The sequence below is a fragment of the Danaus plexippus genome, chromosome 4 (genome assembly GCF_018135715.1).
Source record: "Danaus plexippus chromosome 4, MEX_DaPlex, whole genome shotgun sequence".
NCBI lineage: Eukaryota > Metazoa > Arthropoda > Insecta > Lepidoptera > Nymphalidae > Danaus > Danaus plexippus.
This window is the reverse complement of record NC_083538.1, coordinates 8,608,026-8,621,617: the sequence shown is the minus strand read 5'-3', so window position 1 is coordinate 8,621,617 and position 13,592 is coordinate 8,608,026. Positions and strand designations below refer to the sequence as shown.

At 40.0% G+C, this 13,592-nt stretch overlaps 1 protein-coding gene across 2 annotated transcripts; it reads right to left on the bottom strand.

Annotated features, from left to right (window-relative positions):
• Positions 1-2,312: 2,312 nt before the first annotated feature.
• On the bottom strand, positions 2,313-13,474 carry LOC116768461 (transcriptional protein SWT1). Of its 2 annotated transcripts, none has more exons than XM_032659193.2 (12): positions 13,258-13,474; positions 12,962-13,106; positions 12,102-12,883; positions 11,848-11,974; positions 9,680-9,838; positions 9,393-9,496; positions 8,771-8,953; positions 8,286-8,472; positions 7,545-7,737; positions 7,037-7,174; positions 6,647-6,799; positions 2,313-4,468 (listed from the first exon to the last, which is right to left on the bottom strand). In XM_032659193.2, exons 1-12 carry the CDS (start codon positions 13,384-13,386, stop codon positions 4,369-4,371), a joined length of 2,400 nt encoding a protein of 799 aa, XP_032515084.2. In that variant the 5' UTR covers positions 13,387-13,474; the 3' UTR covers positions 2,313-4,368. The 2 variants fall into 2 exon arrangements, with proteins under 2 accessions (XP_032515084.2, XP_061380151.1); XM_061524167.1 differs by having other exon boundaries at positions 12,102-12,868.
• Between the last annotated feature and the right edge of the window lie 118 nt (positions 13,475-13,592).

Below are 13,592 nucleotides of genomic sequence, written 5' to 3'. Positions count from 1 at the left end.
TCTCTTTCTTTACACATAACTGTATATAAAACGATAAATTTCAGACGGGTCAGCCGAGATCCACGTGAGTCATTATTAGATAAAGAAATCGTAAAACGTTTGTATTAACAAAATAATATATTATCCCCCATTTTAATATAATTAGTTAATAGTCGTTACGGTGAAGTTGACTTCTATTTCCCGAACCATACGTTTGATGCTTGGAAAGAAAGTAAACCCAGTTCTTCGGCAAACTTGCCCGCCTTCGATTTCATACGCACAAATAATCACAATTTTTAAGCAGAATGTTTCATTTCCTAGAATTTTACGTATATCGATGCTGACGTTTTACAACGGGTTGGGATCATAAAGCGACACAAGAACATAAACATCTGAGTAGCTCTTAATAATTTTCGCTACAAAAAAAAAACTTTTATAATATAATTATTCTCGGTACTGATAAGGCCCGATCACAGCCGAGTGGTTTCGTCGCTTTAGGGAGTGTGTCGTTACAGAGAGTGACATTACACGTCGTTACACTATATTTATATGAACCTCTATTCTCCGTGGCCACGCGTTAACTTGAGAAGGGCTTTACATACTTAGAAAGATCTTTCATAGAAAAAATCAAAAAATGTCCTAAAACCTTTGAAAATGAAAGAAATCTTTAGAACTTATAAACAAAATTTTTAATGAATCTTCTCTCTCTTTGAGTTATTGGCGGTTCCATATAGATAATCAAATTTTTTTAAACTGTGGCTTGAAATGAGCATTAGAAAAATCAAAAATAAATTACTTGACATTTATGACAGTTTACACAACTTCAATGTGTACAAAGATCGTTTTATTCTAATGTAAATGAATAAATTTGCGTTAATTAGTTGTATTTGTCCGAATAAAGGACTTTGTCATAGAAATCTATCGAAGGCACTAAGAACAATTAAAACCCTTACTAGCAGTGGTGTGCACACCATAGATGCAAATATGCACTGCTTAGCCTACCCATACATCAACCATACCTACATTGTTTAATTCTTAATGACATACTTTTAATCATACATTATGTGAATTGATCAATTAAAAATTGTTAAAAGTGCCATCTATCATTGTAAAAACTAACATTTTTGATCGGACGCTGCTAGCGGCTAGCAAAGCTTACCAGCCAAAGCGATCGTATGCACGACTACTCGGTGGGTATATTCCATCCAATAATGTCAAGGTCGATCTACAAATCTCCAGTTGTATGCAGGAAATATTTGCATGTAAAATGCAAAAACTATGCATATGTTCAAGAGGCACCGCTTCCTCAACATTACTCGTTTAAAACGTCATAGAAACTGAGTTGATTATCAAATGAACTATTTAATTTTCGGGTATACCGTTTAAATATTTTTTAGCCATTTTGTTATTATTGTCTTTCTAAGCGCAAGTGAAAAAGTTTTAATTGGCTTATTAGTTAATTCATTGATGATTTATTTAAAAACCAGTAAGCTCTGTAATGGTGATGTCTAATGTCTTTAACGAAATTAATTACGAGTACATTTTCAATGTTGTCATTTGGTGACAAAATTTAAAAAACTACAAAAGGAAGAAGTGTGACTAGTTTAGATTTATCTAAAAAAGGTGTTGTTACTCGTTTTAATTCAAAGTATTTTAATAGCTATAATAAGCTAGCAGGTTGTGTATACAAAAACAAGTTATTTTGTTTTCCTTGTTTGTTGTTTTCAAATAATAACAAGAATGTTTGGATCGCCGCTAGATATTCCGATTTAAATAATTCTCATAAAGCGGTGATAACCATATCGTAATCGTTTAAAGGTACTTTATTGGCTCAGAGGTAGTTGATAGATTCATAAAATATATAGATGTTAGTTCTGATCGGACTGCTGCAACTTAATGCGCGAATGTTATCAATGTTAGAAGGAAATTATGATGAAAATTGGTATTTTTTTCAAACATATTATGCTTACTCTACCCCGAATTTTCGTGCAGGCCCTTGGTACCCAGGAACTTGGATGGTATAATATCTTTGACATGAAAAGACGGTTGTGGGTTTCGCTGGCGGTTAAACGAAACAGCCCTTTAACAACGTCTACGGCTACTAATGACATTTCCAATGCATTGAAATATTTTAACTGTTAAGACTCTTTGTATTTTTAAATTTTAATATCGAACAGAACCACCTAAATGTAACACGTATAGTTCACTTAACCGTCAAGATTGGAAATCATTTTTTAGTTATGTTAAACATTTTACCGATAGAAAATTGTAAAATCGAAAAAAAGAAAACGATTGGCTTCAAAAACTCACTGGAAATTCAGGAAAATGCTGTCTGTAGTTATATATATTTATTGATAAATACAAAATAATATATAGGATAGAAATCACTATAGTTTTTATATAAATTCTTCTATTTACCCAAGTTTTTTGAATGAAACAGTAAATAGTTTGTGATACTGACAGGCCACCGAGCACCGCTGGACCTGTTCGGTGTGACATACAATCTTTGAAAAGGGATGATAAATAAAAGATTTTTTCAATAGTTTTATTGGAGCCCCCAGGCCACGCGTTTGGCAAATGTAACATTATATGTAAGTCTTGCCAGCGCCAGCTCAGGTCAGTGAACAAGCTGTTTATACAGGGTGTTGTGTGGCAGAGCGGCGGTCAGCGAGCCCCGAGCGGCGCCGCATGCCAACAAGCAAGGTGCATTGCCCCTGCATTACAAATTAAACGGAAGTTCTAATCTTTACGACATTTGTATTTTCCAAACTCGGTTTTGTAGAATCTGAATAGTTTCATGGTTTTAAATACATCTTTAGAACCTAAAAACGCTTAACATAGTATAGCAGCTAACGCCCTCTACCGGACACACAGACAGCATAATCAGTAAGACATTGACATCAATTATTTGTATACGGATGAGGAGAACATTATATTTTTTTTGTTATTTAATCGTTTCTTACATACATTTATTAGTTTCTGTACTAAGCCGGAGTCGGCGCACACCGAGCGGAGTTATCCTTAACGCCTACGAGTTAGACAACAGCCGGAACAATGATATATACAAAGAAACTTAAACGAACGGCTCAATAAAACTTAACGTCCAACACGGAGCGGTCCCGCCGCCGGCGCTGGCGTTTCATCGGATGACGACCATTATAACAAGATCCCTCGCTGTCAGACGTCGGGACCGCCGGAAGTATCTACAGAACTTATTTAAGGCGTACCAAAATATACAGTAGTCAGTCTTGGAAGACGATGAAGTCCCTTTCACATCACAACAAATATACAACACGGATCATTATAATGCATCCGATAATACATAGCTCATCTTATTTCGGTTACTGTAAATTTTATATCTGGCCTATTCCCTTAGAACGAGTTCGCACCATCACACTACATACTAGACGTTTCCAGTCTTTCATTTACAAATACTCTCATGTTACAGTATTAAAGTAGGTTATTGAATGACGAACGGGGAACGCTTGGTGTGTAGTGTGACGATGAGAACTCGTTGTAAACAGTGATAAATGCATTGAAGTAGGATTATAATGATCTCTTAACATAATTACAAATTTTAACGTAACAGTAATAAATCACTTATCCTACTGTAAAAAAAACATCAATATAATTATTATAATAAATAAAAAACAACTCCTTAAAGTATTAATACAAACACAGAAATAATGTTTGTTAACGTAACAGCAAACATTCTGGATCTCTGATGGAACGAGCGAGAACATGAACACATTAAGATTGAACTTAACGAACGAATCATTTACAAGCAGGAAGAGCTTGCTGTTTGAGGTTACACAAAACGATACGAGCCCGGCATGGAATCAACCACACACACACGCACACGCACACATGCACACACACGAACACGCATACACACACACACATACTCCCCCCCCCACACACACATAGACACACACACTCACGCACACATATTTCACGTTACACACACAGACACACACACTCATTTCACGTTACACACACACACTCACGCACACACATATTTCACGTTACACACACACATGTAAAGTTATAATAAAAAATAGAAAAAACATTATGAAAGGAACTTCATAAATAATACGAAGATAAATACGTTTTATACAAATTTGCTCTAAGTTAATATTAAATTTGTTTGTACAAATTGCGACTAGATACGGGGAACGGGGACGAGACGAGACGACACGACACGAAACGACACGACACGACGCGACACGACACGACACGCGCGGCGACAGACATCGATAGTTAACAGACGTTCACTATACTAGGTACATGGGAAACAAAACACTTAATGTTGTTAGAGGGAGAGGCGCGCGTGACGTCGTGCAGAGAGCCGACACCTGGATGACAGAGACGGGGTTCTCAGCAGAACGGTCAGTTCATGTCGCGGACGGCGGTGGCCAGTCTGCCCTGACACACGCTCAGCAGCTCGGACAGCTGCGAGAACTTGTCGTGAGCCTCCTGCAACATGTTCCTGGAATAAAGCGACACCGGTTAGTGAGCGACCTCCGACAGTAAAGTAATCGACAAAAATACCTGCAAAAACATCTATTCTGACAACACGTTCTGAACGTTCGTAACGAATATAAGACTGTCCATAGAGACCAGTCACCGGCGAGACACCAGCGAGAATACACTGTTTGTGAGGATGCCCTTGCTCTTAACAAACTACTGCAAGCGATTTTTATAAGGTGTTCTTAAATTTTCTGACTCAAAACCGCCGTGAGCCAACAGCTAGGAGCACTTATTAACCAAGGGATTCATTGGGCATAGAAATCATCTGCGGAATCAAACGAGAAAAGTAGGGAAGGACACGCCAAAACAAGCCAGCTCGAGCCGCGAGACAGATTTGTTCGAAGTTGTAGAATTAGATGCGATGGAATTGGCACGACTAAACCTACCCAAACTAAGACAGACCAAACGGGACCTAGGACGAGGAGAAACAGTAACAAGCAGGCGAAGCAGCACATGAGAGGTATCATTATTAAATAAGGTGGTAGAGCCTAGCTGTGGCCAAATATCTACAGCTCCAACATGGGCTGGCGACCGGGGGAGTACCACTCTCTCAGTCAGACCAAGGGCAATGCTTTTTGACAGGACGGTTATTGGACCATCCTATCATTCTTCCCTTCACCTTAACGGCGGCATCCATCCGCAACACCACGCTGCAGATGTCCACGAGCGACGGCAACTACTTCCCATTCAGGAGGCCGTCTGCTCGTTGGCCACTTTTAACATAAATATAAAAAAAAAGAAAAAAATGAAACGAGAAAGACCGGGAAGGATGAAGATACGGTTAAATCTTAGGCACTTTTTTGCATTTAAGATAAAGGAACTCCCCTAGTCGGTGAACCCTCGTTGAGGGTACAGAGATTCCACTCATCCCACAGCTGCATAAGAAAAAGGAGACAGTGGGTCGCAATGATAAGAACGAAATGAGGAGGATGTTGTAATCTCCTTCAAAAGTGGAAATTAAAACTTTCAGCTCACAGAAAACGAGAGACTTAGATACCGGAATATAAAAAGATATAAATGAAGTGTTAGTTGCTTATAAACCTACAATGTTGAAGCGTCGCTGTGTGAAGCGTGTGATGCTGTGTGAAGCGAAGTCTGGACATTATACTAGAATAACAGCACATCTGTCAACACTATTCATATGAGGAACCGCGCCTTGAGCCACACTTTGGAGGCGAGGGTTGCTGGTTAATATTTGTTCATTAAATAAATAATTTCAATCCTTTTCGACCGAAAAACCGAACAGTGAAGAGTTGGCACGTAGCAGATATACGCTCAGGCGGCTCACTGCGGCTTTTGTACGGTAATTTATCATCACTGAGACCCTCGACTCGTTCATAATATAGGCAGACGTAACATTCGAGACAATGGCCCCACGGACTGCATTTTATAGCCCGCACAAGAAACTGGTAGGGGGGAAAGAGGAAAAGATTTTTTCTTGTAAGAATTTGTACCGGCAGTACATGAAGAGGGAGGAAAAGGGATTACGAGTGAGAAGGATAGTGTCAAAGATTCAAGCCGCGATGAGGAGTGTGCGGTTGTTTCAGCGAAGGACCTTCTGAGCTGAGGGCACCAAGCTGAGGCTTCTATGACTGAGGTTCTTGCGGGACATGATCATTTTGTCTGCATAGGTAGTTTTATGAGTACTGGGTCAGTGAGAAGAATTTGGAGGGCTGATGATTGCAGGACAGAAAATCGATTCTGGCAGTTTCTTTTAACTCCATTCTCAATTTTATCATTTTTAATTTTCTTGGCCTAATTCAGGCGTAATGTGGATAGTAGCGTAATCGTCTGTGGAAACGCGGAATTCATTAAGGACGAGCGGATGAAGAAGAATCGTCATGATCCACCTCCATCTAAGAAATATCAGTTGTAGGGAGTCCGTCTGTCCACAGTAGTTAACTACAAATTCACACTCACAGCGGAACCCACACTCAAAAAATAGAAAGAGGTTCGGAGGGGTCAACAGCTGTTATGACACACAGGGATCGAAATAAGCGACGGGCAACACCGCTCGCACTTCACGTTACAGCTAATCACCGGAACCAATGCATGTGGCGGCGGAGCAGACTCTAATTAAAAACAATGTCCAGTGTATAAGGCAAGCCGGGAGGCGGCGTCAGTGTCGATAGGAGACCTGCAGTCTTGGCAGAAGGCGACCAGCTGGTCCCGCCGCAGCGCCGCCCGCAGGCCGCAGTCAGCAAGCGCGGACAGCACGGCGTGCTGCAGACGAGACGACGGACTACTCACACCCTCCGCGCCCTCCCCGCCCGCTCCCCCCTCCAGGGCCCTGCACACAATATACATACATTTAAGAGATTCGGCTAACCTTCGCAATGATGTAGAGTTTCTGCTGAACATTTGGTTTATCATAGATTCGTTACTACCAACATGTAGCAAGTGTGCCGTGGGTACAACCAATCGTTTCATTGTATTGTGTTAGATATTCTATTTGGAAACCAAAACTTATGTAAGGTTTAGCTATCTTTCTTTGTGTTGTACATCCAAGTGTCTGCGACGTACTAACCCAGCTAGTGCGGCGGCCAGATTGTTGACGTGCGAGCTGACGGAGGCGATCCTGGACACCAGCTGCTGCAGGCCCTCCTCGCCGCCCACCGAGTCCTCGATACAGTGAGACACGCCCAACGCTGAAGCCAGCTTGGCGCTGGTGAGACCAGTTTAATATCTTTTAATATATATTGTTTTGTCTAATGAGAAAGTCTTTGAAAATAATGACATGAGACAGCTAGCCAGAGACAGCAAGCCAGAGACAGATAGAGGAGTAGTACTGAATAAAAAAGGGGTTTTCTTTATATACACATTTTCATGTGATATGAACATACTGATGCCACACCGACCTACGCCACGCCTCCACCCGCACACACACTTCACCCAGTCCTACTACAAACGGATAGCGACAGTTATTTATTGACAAAATCGTCCTAGGAATGAGAAAGATAAGCTGGCATCTCTCCCTATGCAGAGCGAAGCGAACTGATCCTGTGATAAGAGTGACAAGGGTGTCTGCAACGGACCAGTAGCTGGAGAGCACGGTCCAGAGCGCCTCGAAGGCGTCCACGGTGTCCGGGGCGATTCCGTCTCGCGTCAGCTGCGCGAGGGTGGTCTTAGCCAGCTCCATGTACTCCGGGATGATCTGACAGCGGCGGGTCACGTCCACACACAACTCCTTAAACGTCGACACCTCGGACTGCGTCAGGGTGCTCGGCTCTGAAATGTATGTAGTTTGCTTGTATCAATTGACTTAGAAAATAGTTTACGTTTATTGATGAAAGTGTAGTTTGTTTGACGAGCAATATTACTTTGCAAAATATTATGTTTTCCTTACTTCTTTTCTTCATTAACTCAAACATTAGAATGGTCCTCGAGGAGCAAAACAAGAAGATGGATCACTCAATGAAGATCAAACACACAGTTACTCAACGCATTGCTAGTTCATGGGTCTGTTATTAGGGGGCTCTTCTGAAAGATAGCCAAGTTATATTGGCCTCGTTTAACGTCGAGGAATCTATTATTAGTTCCCCTCGGACCCACGGGTCAAGTTAGACAGGTATCTACATCTCCCCGGGAAATTCCCGAACCTACCCGCCTTAACCCCAAGTGTTAATTTCAAGGGGGGGGGGGGTTAATGTCAAGGGGTCGCTTGGGAGTACGACCCCCATGAAATCAGGCTACCAGAAATACCAATAAAAACATTAAATACTATTATTTATTGAACGAAAAGTATAAACAAGTAATGTCTTTATTGTGTAAGGTACCTTTTTTCTCGATCGTTATGAGGCTGGTTCGGAGGTCGGCCAACAGATGCTCGATCCTGGGGAACACCTCGTTGAAGACGGCGATCCAATGCTTCAGCAGGCACTGCAGGACGTCGTCCAGCGACCAGGGCGGCGGCTTGAACACCACGTGCTGCCAGAGCTCGTTGTACTTGGCTCGCATCTCATTCTGAAGTAATGTTTACTATTCATGTACTGCGTGTCTAAACCTCTATGGTGTTTGTAAAATGTTTTGGAGAATTATCTGCTGTTATATTTGAATGAAAAACGGATGAAATTAAATATTAAATTAAAGAACAAAATCCTTTATAATGCAGGAAGACACATATCCTGTGACGCTAAACGCCAAAGTCGGCAACAAAAAGTCTAAGATCACCAGCAAGTGGACGACTCCTTCAGTATATCTCGTGACGGTGGCCCGCAGGAAGCGAGTCACAGCTGTGTAAAGTGGCGCTGGAATGCCTCACCTCCAGTATGTTGGCGAGGAGGTGGTAGACTCCTTCGGTGTATCTCTTGACGGTGGCCCGCAGGTCGCTGGTCTGCGGCTGTGGCTTGTTCTCCACCAGTTTCTGCAGTTCGCTGACGTTGCTGTGTTTCACGTTATTGATGCTGGCCTTGTTACACAGGTTCTTATCGTTGGTCAGCAGTATCTGATCACGACAAGGAATGCAAGAAAATTATTTAGATTATGCAGCTATTCGAATCGGTTTCTCATTAAGCACAACTTAGCTCTGTGTCTCAATGAACTTAGTACAGGTTATTTAATAACTTGTGAGTTCTCCAGGGAGTAGATCAGTGTCTACATCGTTTCACAACTTCAAATAGAGTTATAATTGTAAACAGCTTTATAGTAAACCGGTAACAGTGAACAACTCATATACATGCCATGTTACTTTGTTGTCATACGACCCAATGTTGAGGTGTACTAGATGGAGAGCAAAGTGTGAATGGAACTGTAGATAGCATATTTTATAATCTTGCTTCGTTAAGTAACAATTGAACGAAGAATATTAAAAACAGAAGTACATAATTCCTGCAGTTTTATTACATTCTTGACAAAAATCAACTAACGCTAGGCTGTAAACTCACAACATTCTTGTCTCTCTCCAGCTGCTGCAGGCTGCAGTTCAATATTTCATCGTCTGGAACCTCGCACGGGTATATGTGAGAATTGGCATCCCTCAATGATTGACCTAGACAAAATCATCTCTAAATATTTATTAGTTACGAGCCAATAGGCAATAATTCTTCATATCAGATTTACTTCGTAAATAGAATAGATCTTTAGTAACAACACCTGTTAAATTCAATAGTGATACTTGGCCAAACGGTCAATAAAGACGTCTGAAGTAGTCCCATCAGTGTCTGAAGTTTACCTTTAATTCTGCTGTTCTCTGGTAGTGATTTATACAGATAGTCCATAGCAGCCTTGGCCCTCTTGCAGAGGGAACCGTTGCCGTTGTTGTTGTCTTTAAGACGGTCGAGCTCGTTGATCACTCGCCAGGGAACGAGGACTGTTGGTTGTTCGCTGTAGCCTAGGAAGGGAAGATCGAGTTACTAATCCCCCAGCAAAATGATCCAACAAAGTAGGTTACATCAAATTATGTTAAAATGTTTAGTATTTAATAAATTGAGTCTTGTTGACAATTGTTCGTTTAAAAATTATAAAACACAAAAAACATCAAGGAAAAAATAAATACATACACAAGGGTACAATCAATTATAAAGATAATTTCGTTTATGTATGGACGCCTGCAAAATCAAGTTGCATGCGCGTTGCTGACCCTTCAAATATCCGTTGACTCCTTTCAAAACCTTTGGAGGCAGTTTCTGCTACAGTGCAAGCATCACGATAGGAAATTCATCTGAAACGCCTGTGCACGACCACTGGCGAGTCAGAGTGAGGATGTATTTCCAGCTGACAAGGAGCAGTGCGATGCGAAAAAGTATCCGTTACTTGGAACACATCCTATTCAGGTGGCAAAATACACTAAAGGAGGTAAGATCTCTCCTGGGACTTAATGGCTCAATATCAGGCGATGAGCATAGGGTCATCGACAAAGATCCCAGAGACCAAGAGTCTAATATCTAAAGTCCTCCAGCCCGGAGATGCGACAGTACCCATTGGTACTTGAATTTGTTTTCTGTGGATATTACGCTTTATACAGAAAATGTTTGGCCCGGCGTGAAAACCGAATTCTAAACCAGGTTTCTTAGAGGCCAAATTGCCCTTTTCAGGTATGTAGCTCTGAAAGTGAACGTCCCTTCAGTTTTCGATACCTACGATCGAAATACTGTTTGAGAAGGTTAAGAAGGTCCTATAGCAGAGTGCATGGGGTTTGTGTCTACTAGTTAAATCCGTCCAAGTTCCCCTGAATAGAGTACTCTCGATTTCAGTCACAAGCTGTTAACTACTTTCTGTCACAGTATGTGGAGGTCAGTTGCACGGCGCGAACAGAGGCCATCCAACGTACTAGTATGCTAAATGCTATCAATAGACAACATATCGTCCACTATCCTGCACAGAAATCTAACGATCTATCTGCAAAGTGTTTGGACAATCCATAAGATAGTAGCTTCGATTCAAGGCTCGATGCCAAAAAGATCCTCAACCATATCAAGGCTGACTGCCTGAGGCTCTTCTTAATTGTCAATGGTGGAAGCCCAGCATTAAGTGAGTTACACTCAAAGATAACCAGTCGAGGGAGCGTGGCGAAAGCCCTATTAACTATCGCTAGACAAATCGTGGTGTTAGGTATTTCAGGATTTTGGCATTAATCACACGTTCCATCACCTTAGAGCGAAGGATGACTGCAGCAAGTCGCCAGCAATTCAATTTAGCTGCTCTATCATTCTCCTTGGGCATAGGGTGAGGAAGAATATGCCATTTATAGTAGAGCGTAAATACATGTTGATCAATATCGCAAAATCGCAATCTCTCACCCTTCATATAATTATCATGGTTTTAAATTTAATTCCACAATGAATTGCTGAATATGGACTTTATCAAAACACCAGCTTGCTAATCAAATGTAAAATGTATATATAATGTCAGTATTTGTATTAGTACTTCTTTAAATAATAAAAATATGTTATTCATCATATTTTATCTCATTAATACAAACTATGAAATCGCCATCTTGTTTCGTAATATATTAAAGTAGTCAAAGTGCGAAAAACTATTTTTGTCAGTTATTGCTGTACATTTTTTATAATTTTATTTCCGATTCTTGTTAGCTCATCTAAACACATATGAATAAAATTATTATATCTCAAACCAAAATCTTTTATGATAATTTTTATAAAACACAATATCAAAATATGTCAATATTGTCCTATTTATAATTCACTGAATTTTTTTTTCTTAATATCAATATTTAAAAAATCATACAACGGCCAAAAAAGCATAAATTACCAAAATGGTGTCAAAAATACAACATCATAAAGAAGGAAGTTAGTAAATATATAAACATTATTATTTAATGCAAGATGCGTGCAGATGCCTGTGACAGACAGTTTATAAAGAAAAAAAAAACTGATTTACCTTTGATATGTGAGTTGAGGACGACCTTGATGAAGTCAAGGTCATGAATAAATATATTAGTGTCAATGACCAAAACCAGGTCGTCTCCCGACGTGCTGTCCCTCAGAAACGTCTCATTATGTTTGGCCTGAAAACAACTTACATCAGACACGAGACGAGGGATTCTTCGTATGTAGAATAGAATTAACATAATCACTTATACACCACTGCGGCACTGAGAGTTCAATAAAGTATTAAGATCTCTTGGAACGAACCTCTTTTATTTCTTCAACCTCCATTGCCTCTGATATGTCCCTTTGTTCTGAATCATTACTTTTACTTAAAAAACTATCCCCCATTTCTTGTTCTGCCTCCATACTCAGATTCGCCCTCAAAACTTCCAGCCTGGCATTGGCTGACGGAAATGTTTTGAGTCCTTCCTTCGAAGAGGAGCCTTTGTATGCCAATTTGGATTTTATAGCCGATACTAATTTGCTGGCTTCCGAAAACTGTGGGGGTGTAGCGGGGTGCTTTGAAAACGGGTACTCGGTTGTTTGGCTACATATACCCTTTTCAATATCCGCAAAAGTATCCTTCTGTTTCTCTTTATTACAATACTCCTCAGGCAACTGAGCCTTCATTGAAGATATGATCTTATTAGCAGCAAAGAACTGCGAGGGTGAGGGCATTGATTGAGAGCTATCACTGCTCGGTGATTGAGTTGATTTGGAATCATTTAGGCTGGGACTTTTCTGCTCACTTCTTTGACTCTTCTGTGGTGTTTCGTTATTTGTTTTAGGACTGATCTTCTTTTTAAGATTGAGGTCTTCTTCTCTTACTTCTGCTGCCAGTTTTGCTCTTAGATTTGAAAGCCTTGTATTTGCTGTATTTTTTGAAGAGGAATGTTTTTGTGGAGACACAGAGTTACTGAGTGTACATTTTGATGGAGTGGTTTTTGGAGTGCTGTGTGATGGTTGTGATGACTCTTTTCTCCTTCTATGATGATGAGGACTTTCTTTCAGCCTACCTCTAGAGCTGCACCCTGCATCAGAAGCACCTAGATGAACATTATAAACCATTGTAACAATATTCAAACAATCTGATATTCACTTTACAATATAATCCAAGACATTACCTTTGGTTCTTTTCCTTGAATCACTTCCATCATTAACATCACTTTTCCTTTTGGCTGCCTTTTTGGCGAGTTCCTCTCTCCGCTTTCTTTCTTGTCTCCTTAATTTTTCTTTTTTACACGTCATCCTACCAGATTTGTCATCAGCCTAAAAAAAAATAAACATTCTGGATTTCCAGTACGACCACATTATCATTTAAAAATTTATTTAATTAAACCAAAAAGGCATATGCCAGTTAGATTAAAATAGGGCGTAGTTAAATACCTCAATGAAGTAAGCAATTTTTTTACGAATTTACCTGGGGCTGGGACCACGAAGATTTCCCAGTTTTTTTGTTAAAAAAATACTTCCTTCCCGGAATTGATTTTGATTGACATAGTACCCAACCATCTGGTAGCTTATTATTATCAGATTTCTTGGAACTCATACCGATTTTTAACAATAACAAAAAATAATATTCATAATATTAAATGGAAATCGTTGGATGTGTTGATCCATTTGACAAATACATTATACAAATTACAATGAACCAAAGACAAAACAAAAATTTTTACGATAAAATAATAAATACCCCAATAATAACAATTATATAATTAATATTTAATTTCGAGTCATCTACATTTATTATTTATT